This window comes from Aulonocara stuartgranti, assembly GCF_965226115.1.
Source record: "Aulonocara stuartgranti genome assembly, chromosome: 12".
In the NCBI taxonomy this organism is placed as follows: domain Eukaryota; kingdom Metazoa; phylum Chordata; class Actinopteri; order Cichliformes; family Cichlidae; genus Aulonocara; species Aulonocara stuartgranti.
In genome coordinates this window covers 11865900-11884203 of record NC_138948.1, presented here as the reverse complement: position 1 = coordinate 11884203, position 18304 = coordinate 11865900, and the positions used below count along the sequence as shown (strand labels likewise).

At 40.1% G+C, this 18304-nt stretch overlaps 3 protein-coding genes across 4 annotated transcripts; 1 reads left to right on the top strand and 2 right to left on the bottom strand.

Moving 5' to 3' along the window:
* Window positions 1–5504: 5504 nt before the first annotated feature.
* rpl6 (ribosomal protein L6) lies at window positions 5505–8306 on the top strand. The gene is made up of 6 exons (XM_082553945.1): window positions 5505–5679; window positions 5782–5880; window positions 6115–6258; window positions 7619–7667; window positions 7810–7994; window positions 8125–8306. The coding sequence occupies exons 1-6, from the start codon at window positions 5533–5535 to the stop codon at window positions 8275–8277; spliced, it is 777 nt and encodes a 258-aa protein (XP_082410071.1). The 5' UTR covers window positions 5505–5532; the 3' UTR covers window positions 8278–8306.
* Window positions 8307–9909: 1603 nt separating this feature from the next.
* Window positions 9910–12024, bottom strand: dynll1 (dynein, light chain, LC8-type 1). Of its 2 annotated transcripts, none has more exons than XM_082553946.1 (3): window positions 11901–12024; window positions 11010–11148; window positions 9910–10324 (listed from the first exon to the last, which is right to left on the bottom strand). In XM_082553946.1, the coding sequence occupies exons 2-3, from the start codon at window positions 11139–11141 to the stop codon at window positions 10187–10189; spliced, it is 270 nt and encodes an 89-aa protein (XP_082410072.1). In that variant the 5' UTR covers window positions 11142–11148; window positions 11901–12024; the 3' UTR covers window positions 9910–10186. The 2 variants fall into 2 exon arrangements, with proteins under 2 accessions (XP_082410072.1, XP_082410073.1); XM_082553947.1 differs by having other exon boundaries at window positions 11905–12014.
* Window positions 12025–12720: 696 nt separating this feature from the next.
* Window positions 12721–18186, bottom strand: polb (polymerase (DNA directed), beta). Its single transcript, XM_082553944.1, has 14 exons — window positions 17949–18186; window positions 17584–17641; window positions 16477–16543; window positions 16029–16103; window positions 15842–15900; window positions 15662–15711; window positions 15309–15360; window positions 15126–15180; window positions 14964–15036; window positions 14812–14882; window positions 14641–14727; window positions 14443–14510; window positions 13989–14128; window positions 12721–13817 (listed from the first exon to the last, which is right to left on the bottom strand). The coding sequence occupies exons 1-14, from the start codon at window positions 18007–18009 to the stop codon at window positions 13723–13725; spliced, it is 1011 nt and encodes a 336-aa protein (XP_082410070.1). The 5' UTR covers window positions 18010–18186; the 3' UTR covers window positions 12721–13722.
* Between the last annotated feature and the right edge of the window lie 118 nt (window positions 18187–18304).

Here is an 18304-nt window from a genome sequence, read left to right as displayed (position 1 = left end):
CTAAAATAATAATAAAGTCAGGCCTTGCTAATAAACTCTAGTGATTTAAGCTACAACAGCATGTTTTGGACCCTATTTAGAGAAAAAAATAAAATTAAGCAGACGCTTTATAAGTCACAGCAATGTCCTCGCTTTACCAGAACCGTTTGGACTTTTGGTATATTTCAGTTAAAGTGTGTTTTAAATCTGTATCATGGATTTGTGACATTACTTCCTTATTGTCATAGTAGACTATGTGGCAGGCAAGGGTAGGATCCAAGCGCAGGACTCAGAGGCGGGAGAAATAAAACAAAAGAGGCAGCTTTCGTGCTGTGATACAAAAATGAGCAATGAGCAGAGGGAGATTGAGGATTTAAATACACACAGGATAACGAAAGAATGGGCGACAGGTGGGAACACAGGAGGAACAAATCACACATAATAAGACAGGGGAGGCAAAACTGAACATGCAGAACACAGGACGAGACACTGTTAAAATAAAACAAAACACACTGAGAGGTAGACTAAGACACACAGGCTTGACACTGGGGCCAGGGGAGAAACAGACATGGGGACGTGATTGACACTAAATAGACACAAAAGAACCACCAATCACTGAGATGAAAAAAAAACCAAACAAATGTAAAAACAAGACTGACTAACCACAGGAGGAGACGAGACACTAAGGGAAAGAAACATAAAAATCACAAGGAACTGAAGACTAACTCAAACATACTTATTAAAAGACTTAAAAGTTATCATGAACCTTGGAAGAACAAAAAAGTTTTCAATATTAAGCAACAAACTACACAAACTAGAAAACACTGGGTCATAGTATGTTATAGTTTCTTGGAATTTACTGGTGCTTAGACCAGCAGCACTACAGCTTAGAGTTTGAGATCTTGAAACATTGCTATTCTGCTGTAGTTGGTGCTGGAGTCCTGCTGCTAAAAACCAGTGTTAGAAGAATAATAAACCTAGGAACTTAATCCCATAACATCACTGTGGTGCAATAAACCATTGCTCATCTGAGACTCTACCAAACATCTACCTTCTTTTTACTTTGTGTCAGATGGCAGAGGGAGACAAAGCTGCCAAGAAGAAGAAGCACGGGAGCCGGAACCCGGTTCTGGCCCGGGGCATCGGTCGCTACTTCTGGTCTGCTCGCAGGGCTATATATAAGAAAAAGACCAAGACCACTGAGACCAAGAGGCAGACCTGTGGTGCCATACAATTTTTTTAATATTGATCAAAGACATGCCACTTTTTCTTTGTCACTTTTTTAGATGATAATTTTTTTTGCTCCAGGTGGAGGATAAGAGTAAGGCTAGACCTAAGGCAAGTCATCAAGACTGTTAGAAGAGACAACAGTTTGGGAGGCCAGTCGCAAGGCCAGCATTGGACATGATGGTGATCTGGAAGATGACAAAGCAGGCAAAGCAGGCCTAGGGTTCAACCATTACAGCGAAGACTAATGGGTAACAGCACTGGAAACCGACAACAGAATCCTTCAGGTGGCTTAGTTGGTGGCTTGCAGCGATTGACAGGTGGCCTGCTGGAGCGTGGATTCATTGGTGGCTGGCAGCAATTGAGATGGAGACCCTTGGGATATCCTTGGCAGGTGGAATCCACTCCGGCGTTGTGGCAGGCAGTGGCATGGAGACCATGGCAGGTACTGGCATGTAGTCTGTGGCATGCAGCAGAGAGGGACCAACAGGTTTGGTCCAAGAAGCAGCGGGTGGTGTGGCATCCGAGCGTCCCACAATGCAATTAACATGCAACATGAATGCTACAACAAAGGCGGACGTCGAGGCAAGAATATACTTGTTGTTCTGTTTGTGTCTTTTCGTCAGAATCGGGGAACACGGGATTGTTTTTCGTAGCCATTTCCCTCTTTTCCGGGTTTCGGAAATGGCGGTGTTGATATTTGTGAACAAAATGCTCTCATGAATCATCGAGTATCACAATTTAAGACCTTCTCGGACCGCTTGGAACTGTGGCCGAGCAGGTACTAAAAAAGTATCTGGTACCAGGTACTATGACCAAATGGAAAACCCTGAAAACTGAGGCAAACCGAACTGAGTTGATCCGCAGAGGTATTTATGGAAAAGGGGCTAGAGCAACAGAAAATCAATATTTGGACTACAAGTACCATCACATCCTGTAAACTTAACGTAAACGTAACGTAACGACGCTGGGCAACACCCTTCCCCAGCGTCCTTATATACATCACACGCCTGGATGTCGATCTTTTGGTCTTCGGAAAGGTAAGACAGCCGTGCCTTCGTGTTGCTGTAGGAAAAAAATCTGCTTTCATCCATGATACAGAATAAAAAACACTCTCCAATTATCATGAGATGATTCTTTATGTTTAGACGATACAGTACATAGCATTATTTCATAGAGAAATGTCTGGTTGGCCGGGAAAGTTGTAACAAGTTGCTAATGGCTAGCTAGCGATACTTGTCGTGTCCAGATTCATGGGCTGCATCCTCCTGAGGCAGCATTTGTAGACCGATTACGTCACAGCGACGCACCGAAGGCTGTCCAAATTTGTAGACTCCTCCGAATGCAGCCAACAAATGCGTCCTCCTTTTCCCCGAATTTGAAGGATGGGTCGGGTGTGTCCTTCGTGGCCTATCATATCCTAGAATTCATAGCGCGGCCCAGCCAAACTCCATTTTCCAACAATGGCGGGCTCTACTAAGTTTTAAAATTACTCTTACTAATCTTTCTGGGTCACAAAATAAACTTTTAACATATTTTCAGGCGAGAAAGTAGCTGTGTAAACATCAAATATCTGCTCGGTTTATCAAGATATCGCATATTTGCAAAAGTGCTTCGACGTTTTCAGAGACGTCTGCTACCCACCAGCTCGACAGCTAGCCAGGAGCTCGAGGGTCACTGAAGCCGCCGAGAACGGCACAACTCCCGGCACATCATTTTCAGATCACCGCGGACTACTCGGGTTAAACGTAATATATAAGTCACTTAGACAACCTAAAAATGTTATTGTTGGGCTTTTTTCAGTGTTTTGTTTGTTTGTGAGTAAATCGGTTTGGCTGAGATTAAAGTTATTAGATTAGATTAGATAAAATAAAACTTTATTAATCCCCCGGGTGGGTTCCTCCTTGGTTTTTACACAGCTGACTAAACGTCAAACAGAAAACTGATTAAACAGAAGTATGAGACGGTCGAGAATTTACGGCAGTGTCCTGTTATATTTTAGATAGCAAGGAGCAGACGGCTGAGTTCATTAAACTCCACCGAGACAGCGGCGACGCTAATCTGAAGGCTAGACCGTCCAATTTCCCCAGCCGTTTACTTCTGGCCTACCCGACCTTCTGAGGACCCGGCCCACGTAGACCGCGAAGGCCAGGTCCTCAGGAGGATGCAGCCCATGAATTTGGACACAGGGTTGTCAATTTAGCAACTTTTTTCTTTTTTTTCTTTTTTCAACTTTTCTTTGCCACTTGTTTTGATGATAATTTGTTCTGCTTCAGGTGAAGAAGAAGAATATTAATGCTAGAACAAACACCACTGTCCTCAAGACTGTTGGAAGAGACAACTGTTCAGGAGGTTGGTCACGAGGCCACCGGCAGACGCAATTGTGATCTGGAAGCCGACAAAGAAAGCGCAGCAGGTCTAGGGGTCAACCATTACAGCGAAGACCCATGGACGACAGGACCAGAGGTCAACGACGGGGCGAAGGCGGGACCTTTCAAGTGGCTTGGATTGTGGCAATTAGCAGGCGGCCAGCGGTGGCGTGGCTTGGCAGGTGGTCTGCTGCAGTGTGGATTAGCTGGTGGCTGGCACCCTTTGGAGGATTGGCAGGTGGACTCCACGGTGGTGTCCGCGGCAGGTGGCGGCGTGGAATCCGGGGCAGGTGTCGTGGAGTCCGTGGCAGGCAGCGGAGAGGGACCAACTGATTTGGAGTGGAGTCCACTGCAGGTGACTCTGGTGACACTGTTCTTTCTAATGCAGTCTTATAAGGATATTAATGACAAGCCACACTGTTGAAGTAGCAATGCCTCTGTAAGCACACTGTAACATCATGACATCAACAATACTGTACATAAAACCTGTCTTCATTCTGTCCTGTACTGTTGCCAGCAGACAAGTTAGGAAAATATAACATTTGAAGACAGTCAGAAAAGAATATTAAAATATGCGATCATAACTAGTTTAAATATAGTTATTTTTGTGGTGCTCTTATGGAGAAGGGTCTAAACTCGCCTATGCTACATAAGCTCCTTTTCCATTCGAACCTATTTGGGCCGACTCGCCACTAGACTTGGATCAAATGATTTTCTATTACAGTGTAGTACCTCGAAATGTGCATGGTCTCGAGACAAGGCAAGATGAATGCTACAACAAAGGTGGACGTCCAGTCAAGAATATACCTGCTGCTCTGTCTGTGTCTTTTCGTCAGACTCTGGGAACATGGGATTGTTTTTGTAGCCATTTCCCTCATTGCAGGATTTCAAAAATGGCGGTGTTGAACGAAATGCTCTTATTAATCATTGAGTAACGCCTGTGACCCAGCCAATCGGTGGCATGCAGTCTGACAATGTCACAATTTATGAACTGCTCAGATGGCTTGGAACTTTGGCAGAACAGGTACTAAATAATACCTGGTACCAGGTGCTATGACCTAATGAAAAACCCTAAAAACCGTGACGAACCGTGCCGAGTCGATCCGAGGAGGTATTTATGGAAATGGGACTAGAGCAACAGAAAATCATTATGTGGACTACAAGTACCATCACGTCATGTAAACAACGTAATTACGTCAACGCCATTGCCCAGCGTCCTTATATACGTCACATGCCCGGATGTCGGTCTTTTTTTCATAGCAAAGGTAAGACAGCCTTGCCTTCGTGTTACTGTGGGAAAGAAATCTGCTTTCATCCGTGTTAGAGAATAAAAAATACTCTCTCCAACTATCATGAGACGATTCATTATGTTTAGACTATACGGTAGACATCATTATTGCCATGATTTATTCTTCATGTTACTGTAGATATGCTTAGATGTGCAGGTTTAGGCCGCCGGCTAGCCTCCGTACAGCCTGTAACGTTAGCAAGGCTGGTGGTTGAAACGTGTCGTCTTTCTTCAGTCTTCGGTTTTATTCATTCCACTTATTCGCTGTCGTTGTTTGGGTATTTCATTTAAACTTGGAAATGTTAAGAAATCAATTTTGTCTAATTGTAAATGAAGACGAGAAATGGCTGGTTAGCCCGGAAAGTTGCTAACGGCTAGCCAGCGTTACTTGTCATGCTTCTGCATTTATGATGGCTCTTTGGTAGTAACCAGCCAAATCATTTTCATAGTACTTTATAGTTTATTAGTGTTTACTGGTGCTTACTAATAGTTTGTGCAGAAATGCAAGCAGCACAACAGCTTAGAGTTTAAGGTCTTAATACATTGCTGTTCTGCTGTTGTTAGTGCAATAAACCTAGGAACACATTCCAATAACATCACTGTGGTATCATAAATCATTGCTCATCTGAGACCCTAACAAACATCTACCTTCTTTTTACTTTGTGTCAGATGGCAGAGGGAGACAAAGCTGCCAAGAAGAAGAAGCACGGGAGCCGGAACCCGGTTCTGGCCCGGGGCATCGGTCGCTACTCCCGGTCCGCTATGTATGCTCGCAGGGCCATGTACAAGAGGAAGACCAAAACCACTGAGACCAAGGTAAGGGCAGACCTTTGACACCACACAAATTGTTTAATAATGGTCAAAGGCATGCCACTTTTTCTTTGCCACTTGTTTTGATGGTAATTTGTTCTCCTTCAGGTGGAAAAGAAGATCCAGGCTAGACCCAAGGCCACTGTCGTCAAAACCGTTGGAGGAGACAAGAACGGAGGCACTCGTGTTGTCAAACTGCGCAAGATGGTGAGTAATGCATATACATTTGTCCTTTCTATTAAGATTTGTTTTATGTAGGTAAAATTTGGAATTCTGTCTGTTCAAACACAGACACAGTTAATGCACAGTGTTTTTAATAGAGTATGTTTATTGCCTTGTGGTCATGTTGTGGTTTTTTGGAGGCAAACATTTGTCCATAAAGTTTATATATTGACAACAACATACAACAGCAATCTAAAGTTTTATTTTCTACTCCGACAGCCCCGCTACTACCCCACAGAGGACGTGCCCCGTAAACTGAAGAGCCATGGGATCAAGCCCTTCTCCCAGCACAAGAGGAACCTGCGTGCCTCCATCACACCAGGAACTGTCCTCATTCTGCTCACTGGGCGCCACCGTGGAAAGGTGACAACAGTTTCTGGCATATGCCTCAATAATGAGTCAGTCTCATCAATTAGCAGGAGCACTTGCAGCTTCACACAGGCTGACTTTTTCAGGCTGTAGCATCAGTTGATGATGTCACATTACAGATGAATATTCTGTTTCAATGTCACCTGGTTTATCTTTAGTGGAAAGTCCACTCTGGGTGTCATAAGAGCAAGGATCTTGCTTTAGGACCAAATCAGCTCTGCTTGCCATAAGTTAAAACTTGCTGGAATCACGAGGTGTTATATTTATTTATTTATTTTTAGGTATTATGTAATCAAAAAACAAAACAAAAACTGTCACCCATAGAAGACTTAGTCAACCCCAAAGGGCATAGTCATGAGTTTTGTTAATGTTGGTCTTGTATACTGAACCATAATGGACACTTTTGTTTTTCAAATGGACAGAAATGTCACTGGAAGTTAGATTGGTACCTATTTGTGGTTCCCTCTAAGGCCCATTCTGAGCCATGAAAAATTTAATATCGTGTAAATCTGTTGGCTTTGTTACTCTAGAAGAGCAAAAACAAATCCTCCACAGTTGGAAACTGCCTTCATGCCATATGAAGGATCCATAGCAGTGATAGCTTTGGTGTCGGTCATGTTTTGTTTGCAATTCATAGTTTAGTTCATTATAGAAGAATTTTCATAGTAATATTAATGAGTTAGTTTTATAGGGCTAGCAGGCAGTTCATGTCAAATATAAACTACATTGAACGTGAACTGCGTCACTGCATGAACACGCCAGTGAAGCACTCAGTCTACAGTTAATGGACTTTGCCAAAAGAACCCAAGCTGAGGCATATTTCAGCAGTTTGCTAATGATCTGTTGAGCATTATTTTCTGCCATGAATTATCATAGAACTTTAATTTAAAAAAACAAACAAACCAGTGAATAGATGCAAAACACATGGTATCAGATACATTTTTCCTGAAAATAAACCTGCTGAAGGTTGCTTATCAAACACACTGGGTACATCACCATAATCACACCCTCACTACCACAGACATTGTCGCTCCTACTCTTGAATGCTGCATGGGCGAGTTATGGAAGCGAGCGTTCCCACACACTTCAAACTGCGGCTGACCTAAATAATGCTTCAGCTGTGGAACTGAGAGGCAGAGAGGCCCTTCATTAAAATTAGGAGAGCACGTCAAAAAGATTACTTTTCTCCAATCTTAATAACTTGGCATTAAAGCCGACTGAGGTTATTAAACTGGTCTACCCACTACCATAGTTAAAATGGTCTTATTCATGTTGACACAGGATATATGGAGCAATGGATGCCGTAATGTTAATTCTTAATTCTTTAATGCTTAAATTGCACTTTTTATTTCAGCGCGTGGTCTTCCTGAAGCAGCTCTCCAGTGGTCTCCTGCTCGTCACTGGTAAGGATGGGTTTTGTTCTTCTTTAAATACTGTCATTACTTCACAGTTATGCACATGGCAGTAGAACCTGTAATAAATTAAATTACAAAAAAGATGTTGAGCATCTATTAAACTCTTGTAATCTTTGTTTCCTTTGCACAGGCCCTCTTGCCCTGAACAGAGTCCCCGTGCGCAGGGCCCACCAGAAGTTTGTGATTGCCACAAACACCAAAATTGACATCTCTGGTATGAAGATCCCCAAAACCCTCAACGATGCCTACTTCAAGAAGAAGAAGCTGAGGAGGCCACGTCACCAGGAGGGAGAAATCTTTGATACAGAAAAAGAGGAATATATATATATATATATATATATATATATATATATATATATATATATATATATTCTGAATTTTTACTGTACTGAAAATGAGCTTTTGGATTAAAAACGACTGACTCGTTGGTTTTCTTCACGTACAGAAATTCCAGCTGACAGAGCAGAGGAAGGAGGACCAGAAAGCCGTTGATTCTCAGCTGTTGCCCCTTATCAAGAAAGTACCTCAGCTGCAAGGGTACCTGCGCTCTTCCTTCTTCCTGTCTAATGGCGTCTACCCTCACAAGCTGGTTTTCTAAATGTGTTGAAATAAACAGTGACCGCTTCATGCCATGTCTCATCTGGTTTTTACTTAAATTCTTTGCATATGGTCCTTAATAATTAACCTGGCCAATTCAGTAGCACATTGTAATATACATGTCCATCTATATGGGTCAACTATCCAAAGCAACAAAGGGTGGAGAAGTATCAGAAGTGATGTGATTTTAAAAACATAGTAGCAACAATGAAAGCGAATGTTTACCAAGGTGGTTGAGGCCAGCTATGTTTGTGGTTTGGAGACTGAAACAAACACTGAAGACAGGAGATGAGGTTGATGAATAGGATTAGGGGTGAGTTCAACCTATGGACAACTCATGTTGATTGGCTATGAGGTGAGATCAAGATGATATGGATGAGCAGAGAAGTGTTCTAGCTGTACTCTTAAGGGGTCACTACAGTGGATAATCTCTCCATATAGCCTTTTGCCTTTTTGTTTTGTGTGCACTTTTCATCCTCCTTGGTCTCATGTTTGGCACAAATTTAACAATATATTCTCTCTCTCCTGGCATTAATGTCTTGCCTCTTATGTTCTCCAAACTATTCACCCTGTCTTGTATATGATACACCCCTCCTTCAATCTTCTGGTTGCTCTCCTGACCAGGAAAAAATCTTCACCTGCAACTCACCAGAATTTGAAGCTTGAGCCTACAGGGGTGTGGAAACTCCAGACCACAAGGGCTGGTGTCGTACAGGTTTTAGATCTCAACACATTTGAATCAAATGATTAGTTCATTACCAGGCCTCTGGGGAACTTCGAGACATGTTGAGGAGGTGATTTTACCATTTAAATCAGCTGTGTTGGATCAAGGACACGTCTAAAACCTGCAGGACACAGACCCTAAAGGCCTGGAGTTTGACACCTGTGAGCTACCAGGTGAGTGGAAGGACAAAGAGGTCAATGAAAAGGGAGGATTCAGGATCAACTGATTAAGCCATACTAAGAGCTTTATGAAGAAGATACGTTTTAAGCCTAATCTAAAAAGTAAAGATGGTGTTTGTCTTTCTAATTCCAAACTAAGTTGGTTCCACAGAAGAGAGAGCTGAAGGCTCTATTTGGGATGCTGAACAAATGTTAAAAAGCAATTCTACATATGAACATTTGAGGACATAATGATCAAAGTCATGGGTGCGGTCAAGGTAATGTTACTTAAAGTAAATGTAGACATTTCTAAGACTTTTTATGACTTAGTACAATAGCCTCACTTTTGTGTCAATTTAGAATAAAACCCTAAAAACACATGTACTTCAATTTGAAACATCTGGCTTTATGATTAAAGCTAGGCGTCACCTGAATAGTAATGGATATATATGCAATGTTTTCCCGCTTTATCCAAGGATAATGCATTGGAACAGAACCCTGTGACTCATCATTTAATGGATTTAATGAACTGAAAGACGCTTTGTCATATCAAGACCTGAGGAAGCACAGATTGGAAACCGCTCATCCTGTACAAATGTAACCCCATTACACCATCCTGGAAAGAGACTGGGAGTGGCACAAGTCATGATCATCTTGTTGATGGCGGGGTTATAGATGTGGCCTCAGTATGCAAGATAGTCACATTAACCAATCTGAAAACTGAAATTGAGTGAAATGACCACAGCAGGCATTGGACCCAAACAGCTTAACAGCTATACTTTAATTAAAAAAATGACATGTCTAATGTAACAAGACAAAAATAAATACAAGTGTTTCATCTCTTTAACATGGCCACGTTTTAGTTTTTAGTTTGTTTTTTTTGTTTTAAATCTTCAAAAACAACAAAGTAGAAAGCAGCACAGAAAAAGGCAGCGGCCCCTTGCCAAGGAATGATAAGTGCCTTTTGTGGAGTCAGTCCGTATTGTATATGGTCAGCTGGTGTCGGGAAAACGCTTTCCCCTCCCCTCTCAGCCAGACTTAAACAGCAGAATGGCCACCTGACCCAAGTAGAAGTAAATGAAATGCTTCGTCTCATGAGTCACGTAACTGCCAAAGTTCCTCCCAACGATGCAGTGCCAGGTTGGGTTATACTTCTTGTCAAACTCCTGAGTGGAACAAAAAAAAAAAAAAAAATTTTTTTTAAAAAAGTGCACAAATGTTAAGCGGGTAAGACAATGCCTGCAAATCCTATATAAGACAAGGTGATGGTCAAAAGTCTTGTTTTTTCCCCCCCCTCTCAAACAGGTGAAGATTTCTTGCACTGATTACATTGTAGTAAAAATTATCTGACCAGATCATGAACCATATTTTCAGATTATTCTTTAAAAAAAAAATAATCAAGAAATCCAATTTAAGCCTCCCCCCCAATCATTGGGCAGGGGTAACGGAAAGCACTGAATTTGGAGAAATACACTGGGTGGCCTAGTGTGACAGCTAAGTTTAGATGACATTTTCCACCCATTCAAGGTAAAATATCTGGTCAGATACAAACATATACAAAAAGAGCTGCAAGAAATCACTGATCCCAAATTCCTTATGATATTGGTTTCTTTCCCTACACCACAGAGCTAAAGAATGTGGGCATGAGGCTTCTGAAGGACAGACAGTTCGAGAGGAACAGGTTTCCTCAGGAAGAGAGGAAACAATTGCAAATACCAGGCAGGGTATGTAACTTGCAATGATGCACAGGATGGTTGAGTGCAAAAATAGCCTCAGTCTTCCAGATTTTGCCTGCATGCTTAAGTACAGCCTAGTTTGTGCTTTTTAAAAATGTTTTCTGTTTAGCTTTACCTTTTTAATATATGCAGCGATGTCTTTCTCGATATTGTACTTCTCCAGGGCCTGAGTGGCACACTCCACGGCGTCCTGCTGCATGTCCTCCGACATGTCGGCATTTTTGATCACTGCCTTTCTGTCAGACATGGTTGCCCTGGGAAACCAAAACACAGCGGTGAATTCATCATCCTCACAGGCACACTGGCACGCACACAATACCGCTGACTGGAGAGCCTGAGCATCCTAAGAGTCCTCATCATTGTCTGACTCAAGCCTTTAACTGCTTCAAGACTAGCGACAGAATAAGAAGGGGAAAAACGCCTATTTTAGTGACGACGCCGGTATTACATAATACCTGATACATAATATTTGAGCTAGCTTTTTCTACGAGTGTTGCATAACTTCAATCAGCTGCAGGCTCGCTGGACGCGCGCTCTGCGTAGTTTCTATGGATACGCAGGACATTGCGATTATATAGTCTCACATTTTCCGAGATTTCAGCCACAAGCCTGTGAAATCAGACTGCACAAATTAAACCACATTGCTTCAACTGCCCTACGTTAGAAAACAGTGAGAATGGACGCCTGTCGCTATCTACTTCGGGGCATAAGTTATCAAAATAATACATCCACAGCTCCCGTTAAAACGTAACGTTTGTCAAAAACAGTACTTAATCTGAAGTAAGGTGTCAACAGGAGAGTGGTTTCCTAGCAAACACATGGCCACATGCACAAGCGATGATGATGCGTTAATTAGCTCAAGCACCATAACTAGCTGATCATTCATCCCGAATAAGAAAAAAGGAACAAACATCAGTTAACGTTACACGCAAACATCACGGCTTCAGTAACATTTGCAAGATATTTAATTAAAATCAAATTTCTGCATGCGAATTGGTTGATTTACCTACTAGTCTCTCGTATACTGTTTCTCTAGTTTTAAAGAGATGACCGCTCCTGAAGTGACAACTCCCGCGAAGTGGTTGACACAAAAGTAACGTGGGTGTGTAGCAGTAAGAGACTGCTGGCTCGACGAGTTCCGATTGGCAGATATTAATGCACAAAGCGCCATCATTGGCTGACTCGGGCCTATCTTGCTGGTATTTCTGCTTGCATTTTATTTCAACCCATCATGCCTTGCGGTTGCTGCTGTTGCCGTGGCAATCGTTGTAAATAACTTATACCACTATTAGGATGTACAACAAATTAATTTACCTCTTTTACAAAAAAAATTCACAATTAAGTTAAAAAGTTGTATTTTTCTGTCGTTTAAATTAATTGTTTTGTAAGAGAAATAAAAAACAAACCAAAAAACTTAATGCCAGAGTACTTGAAATTTCTTTCTAGTCGTCTTATCGTCGTTACATTATTTTTAATGCCAGAGTAGCATAAGAAAAATAATATATCTCTAAATTATTCACTCATATTTACATTAACATAATTTAACTTAAAACCTACGAAATAAAAACAAACAAAAAAACAAAAACAAACCTGTTGTATATAAGGGGGAAAAACAAACGAACACAAATAGCCCATAGAAACAGTTTTTGGTAAATGCGACGTACCTGGAAAAAGTTGCCTGCAGTAAACAAACCATAATCGTTGAAAATATGGCTTTCAGCTTATATCCCAAGGGTTATGTCATGAATATGGTATATGAACTATTACCTAGTGATTTACATTAGATTTTAAATGTTATAATAAATATAAATAAATAAAAATACAAATATGGTTTTTGTATTGCATTTACTACACTCATACATACAGAAAATGAACAATTTGCATTAACCTCACAGATCCTTTTTTTCTTAAATATTTTCTGACACGTTTGCGTAAACATGTAAAACATATTGTAAGTTGTTAAGTTTTATCTTAATTCAAATATTCAAGTTTTGCATCTTTAGTCTATCCCCTTTCAAAAACAAAGCGTTGAAGATATGATTGTGGTAACCTTCACTACATAGATTTGTTTCACACAAAATAGATTACTCAACTCTACCAGTGCAGTCACACAGCAATGGAGTAAAACAAATATACAAACGAAAACCCCACCAAAACAACTAATTTGTCAAAAGATTTCAATGCCAATTTTGTCCCAAACCAGTTGTATTTGTAAATAACCAGCCTAGCCTGTGAATCATAAATTCCTTGCATGTTCCCTTATAATTTCCAATTGGTCTGCCCAAAGTAGAAAACAAAAATACAATAATATATAAAAAACTATAATTTAAAAACCTTGCACAACTAAAGCAAAGTGTTAAAGAGCACTGTTGTCGAGGGGAATGCTCTGATGACCACAGTCTTCATCGTTTGTGATGCTGAACAAATGTAACAGGAGCCAGTCAACAGTAATTACTTCTTGCAGGTCATTATCCTTTTTTTGGCTTATCAAAAATTAAAAGGTACATATGAGGTAAAATAAAGACATAATAAATTACTAATGAAGATGATTTTAAAAATCTGTTTAAAAACTGATGCAAATGCCTGACTGTGAAGAATTAAACCTCAGGTAATTTTTCTTTCAAAGCATTGTCATGTTTATATCATAATATCATGACTGGGGAAGAAAATTAAAACAAATTAAAATTGTTTCACATTATTTTCTATAAATGTCATGGCTAAGCAGGGATAAGAGTAACACACCAGGAAACATTTATTTTTTTTAGTTCTTTTCTTTTAGGAGAATTGTGGCTTTAATTCCAGATCTAACTGTAAAGCTGTCCTTTGCTTCACTCGCTGCGATCCTTCGGCTCTCTGTATTTGTACTGGATGTAATCAAAGATGTCTTTCTCACTATTCACCAACAGAGGCTCCCCTGCCATACCTACAACAGAAGCACAAAGGAAAACAGCTCATGTTAAAAGCTTATAGTATGAATCACTGGTTGGTGATGAATGATATATATGTTGCTCAGAGCTAGAGAAGAGTTCAGGAAATTCCGTTTTTTTCCTGTTGTTTTAGTCGTTGTTGTTGTTTTTTTGGAACTAACACTCACCAGTGACCCCCAGTGGTCGTATAGTGTACTCGTTGAGAGTGAAGCCCTTCTCCAGTGCGTGGGTCCTCATATTTTTGTTGAAGATGTCACTGCCAGTAAAATACAAAACTCCACAGTAGTACTGATCCTTGGGAATTAACCTTTGAGAATAAATAAAAGACTGTCAGTGAGCAGGAACAAACTACATGTTAAAATATCAAATACAAAAATAGGGTTGCCTCTTTACTGTCTGTGCTGAATAACTGGGAATGCCTGGTACTTGAAAAACAGTACTGGCATTGTTTTAATTACAGCATCACAAATAGATCCCATAAATACACAAAATTAAACATAAGAGCATAGTGCTTAATTATGATTACACATAATCTTGACAAAGAATCCTGAAGCAACAAAATGAATCCCATGAGCCTGTATAAATGTTTCAAATGTAAATGACCAATTTAAAGAAGGGCACCTAATGTCAATACGTCTGTGAAGGTATTCCTCGTCATCCTCATCATTCTGCTGCAGCTGGCAGACTCCCTAGAAAAACAAGATCCAAAACATCATGACCACAGTCATGCGCTACAGCGACTGGGTGCAGTTACAGTACTAACTACATTACAAATCAGTACCTCCTTCAGTAAGACAGAAAATAAACAAGATGCCTCACCATGAACTTGGTGTCTCCTTTGGACAGTGTGTCAGTCACAAACCCGATGGACTCCAAATGCTCAACCACAGCATGAAGGAGTTTTGGCTGCAAAACAGAAACAGAAGAAAAAATAAGATTAAAAAGACATGTCACCCTGTAATTAAACTGAGTGATGGAGTTAAGTCTTACCTGCTTCTCAGTCTGAGAGGTGTAGTTTGGATGGGTCAGCAAAATATCAATATCACCACTCGATGCAGCACCTGGAAGTTATGAACAGTATTAAAAAGGCTCAAGTGGTATTGCAACCTAAAACCTATGGACCAGTAACTTGATACGAATACCTCTCCTGTAGCTTCCACAGATTGTTCCAATATATTCTTGATCAACTTTCTCCAACTCTCCAAGAATAAGAGTCTGGGTAAATACAAGAAATCACAGTGTAAGGGCAGTCTGTATGAAAAAAAAGCATGTAAAGATATTAGAAATATAAAAATCTTGATCACCTCCATCTTTTCCATTTCAGCTCTTGGAATCCTTTTCTCAAACTCTTCAAAGTACCTAAAGACAGCAAAAAACAACTTTAATATCTGAAACATTTTTTCAAAATATTTAAAATACATCAAACCATGATCTGGATGACCAAGAACCTACAAGACAACATCTGGAGAACATTTAGTCACACTTACTTCAGGCCAATCTGTTGATGATGGTTTAGCTTGCGCTCGATCTTTTTCAAATCTAAAAAACAAACAAAAAAACAAAATCAAGAATCCTTCTCATTGAAATTTATTCTATATTTACTTATTTTTTGGTCTTTGCCTTTTTTTCTGGATTGTAAGTAGAGAGGACAGGAAATTAGAGAGAAAGAGAGGGAAAGAAATGCAGCAAAGGGCCACAGGTCAGCTTGAACCTTGCCTGCTGCGTTCTAGCCATGTGGCGTGTGGTTGCCTGCTCACGGCACTAAGCTAAAAAAAGAAAAAATTATACTAACCACACAAAATATGTATCAATTTTAATTTGAGGCAAATGCTACACAAACCTTCTAAAGTCTTCACCCCTTCTTCAACAAACTTCCTTGCAGCAGCAGGTCTGAAGTGAACATAAAGCACATACAATGTTACAACAGAAAGTGAATAATATACTTGGTATATTTTAATTCTGAATATGAACATATAATTTTTTTTATCATAAGTACAGACTGAACATCCAAACAACATACCCAATTCCAGTAACTCTGGTGAGGAAATTGATGGAAGAGCTAGTGTCATCGTTTCGGATCTGTTGGAAGATATAAATGTAGCGCATCAGTCAGTGTAATAACTCAGTACATATACATAAAAATAACTATTAAAAAAATATTTTTACAGTGTGACATCAGTAATGTGATCTCACATTCTTAGACTCACCTTTTCCAGTTTCCTAAGTTTGCCAGTTTGCAGAAACTCATCAATCTTCTCTGCTATTTTAGCTCCAACACCATCCTGTTGAAATGTGACAACAATCATGAGGCTGCTGCTCAGCAGTGTGATCTGCAGTGATTATGTAAGATGTGCAGAGAAGCTGTTGACAAACAGGCTACAACAGAGGCCATCACATAAACAGCAGCATGAGCACATTAGTGGTAGACAAGATAAATAATGACGGGGGTGCTGCCAGGTTTAACAATGTCATTGTGACAGTGAAAGTCACAGATTTTAAAGCACATGGAGAGGATCAAAGATGATCTCTGATTTGACAACATGCAAAGAGAAATCTGCTGTCCTATATGCCAATTCTTTTGTTAAGAAAGAAGATATTTCTTTCATTTATATTTTTTATCTATCAGTCTGCCTATGACAACATATACATACATACCAGTTTCTTGGCCTCTTCTCCATTTTTGATTTTGTGAGGGTACTTAGAAATCGTAGATGCTGCTTTCCTAAGCACAGAAAAAAGGGACCATGTAAGTCTTAGCAAAAAACATATGTAAAATTGAATTAGGCCACTTTTTCTTTAGGTTAATTTCTTTTAGATCATAAGTGTAAACATGACAATGCTATTCTACTTAGTGTATTGTATATTAAATTAACAATGTATCATGTACACCAAGCCAGTGATACAGCATACAGCAAAAACCTAATCATAAATCCAGAAAGTTTATCCTGCACTCGATGCTTTTCTGGTGGACTAGAACACTAGATCATACTTCTCCTATTATAGTTTATCTTAATTGGCTACCTGCTAAATACAAAATCAAATTTAAAATCCTTTTAAGTCCTGAATGACTGGACTCTAGCCTATTATTTCAGCAGAGTCCTTCACTCTCGGACTGGAGGCTTACTTGGCTTACTGGACCCTAAATAACAAAGTTGTAAAGACTTCAGCCATCAGCCCCTTTCCAGTGGAATCAGCTTCCAGTTTATTACTGAAGAGACAGTCACCCTCTCCACTATAAAACTTCCTTTTTGATAACGACAAGGCCTGCTCTGGGGCTTCCCATGATTCAGTTAACCTCTTTTAACACTTTATGTGTTATATCCCACTAATGCATGTTATGATTCCTTTTTTACCACCTCCAAGTTCCTGTTGTTGTAAACAGGTCACTACAGACAGGCTCCCCGAACCTAGTTCTACTGGAGGTCTTTTTGGAGGTCCCCCTGTTAAAAGGGGGTTCTTCCTGTGAAGTGCTGCATATCCGATCATGTGGGGTTCACTCTAATAATGTAGTTTTTAGCAACTAAAAAAAAAGGAAAAAAAATAGTTATTTCTCTTAACTCTAAGTGTTTTAAAGAAATTCTAATTCAATAAAATGTTTCTTTTAGCATGAGTCTATTCTTAGTCATATAAACGCTGTAATCTTTAATATGGGGGCGTTGTACTAACACCATCATTGATGGCTGAGTGGACGTAATACACTTGAAACGCTTGTTTTATGAAGACCAGTGACTGGGACAGGTTTTCACATAATTATGAACTTACCTGTATGCATTGTATTTGTGTATTGCTCTGTTGACATTTTTCTCGTAGTTGGCCAATTCTGGAAACAGAGGCAGTGTTAGGACAATGCAAGACTTCACATTTCCCTCATGCTAGTTTAATCTTCTGCCAATTCAGCTGAAGGTAGAAGGCATTTAAATGACAAGGCAGATAGCGAGCGAACCAAATCACACGTGTAAGTAATCCAGATAACTAGATCCAACAACTACAACTCCATATTTAAAATATTTTGATACCCGCTACTCGTGCAAAGTTAGTTTACCAGCACGGTGGGTATTTTTATTCAATAACAGAACCCAACTTCCATGCTAGCTACGGTTAGCTGAGTTCAAAAATCTCTTACGTACCGACGAGAAAGTCTGTTATTCCCTCATTTAGCGACTCCTGTGGCGCTTTCCTCTTGCTCATTTTGAATCTGACAGTCTCTCAAATAAACGCTGGAAAGATATATGAGCGTTTATGTAGGCACAAGAGCCTGAAGCTCGTTTTATTTCCAGCTAGCCTCCTACTAGCAGGTTGGCTTAGGCTAGCTCTCACGCCAAACAATGAACGATAATGTAGAGGGGGCGGGGCGTGCGTAAACCGTCATCGTTAGCCACGGCGTTCACATCTGCTTCAACTAGTATAATTATAGTATAAATGTGACACAAAATGAAACGGAACAATCAAAATTTACTGAGTTCTAGTGTGTTTCTCTATTTAT

Bases quoted from the DNA above. Each gene is read 5' to 3' on its own strand.
- rpl6 (XM_082553945.1), top strand. From the start codon at position 5,533: ATGGCAGAGGGAGACAAAGCTGCCAAGAAGAAGAAGCACGGGAGCCGG. The intron at 6,259-7,618 runs GTGACAACAGTT...TTTTTATTTCAG, and splicing joins CTGGGCGCCACCGTGGAAAG to CGCGTGGTCTTCCTGAAGCA. The intron at 7,668-7,809 runs GTAAGGATGGGT...TCCTTTGCACAG, and splicing joins TGGTCTCCTGCTCGTCACTG to GCCCTCTTGCCCTGAACAGA.
- dynll1 (XM_082553946.1), bottom strand. From the start codon at position 11,141: ATGTCTGACAGAAAGGCAGTGATCAAAAATGCCGACATGTCGGAGGAC. The intron at 10,325-11,009 runs GTAAAGCTAAAC...TGTTCCACTCAG, and splicing joins TCGCTGCATATATTAAAAAG to GAGTTTGACAAGAAGTATAA.
- polb (XM_082553944.1), bottom strand. From the start codon at position 18,009: ATGAGCAAGAGGAAAGCGCCACAGGAGTCGCTAAATGAGGGAATAACA. The intron at 15,712-15,841 runs GTATGTTGTTTG...TGTTCACTTCAG, and splicing joins ACCAGAGTTACTGGAATTGG to ACCTGCTGCTGCAAGGAAGT. The intron at 14,728-14,811 runs GTAAGACTTAAC...TCTGTTTTGCAG, and splicing joins CCTCTCAGACTGAGAAGCAG to CCAAAACTCCTTCATGCTGT.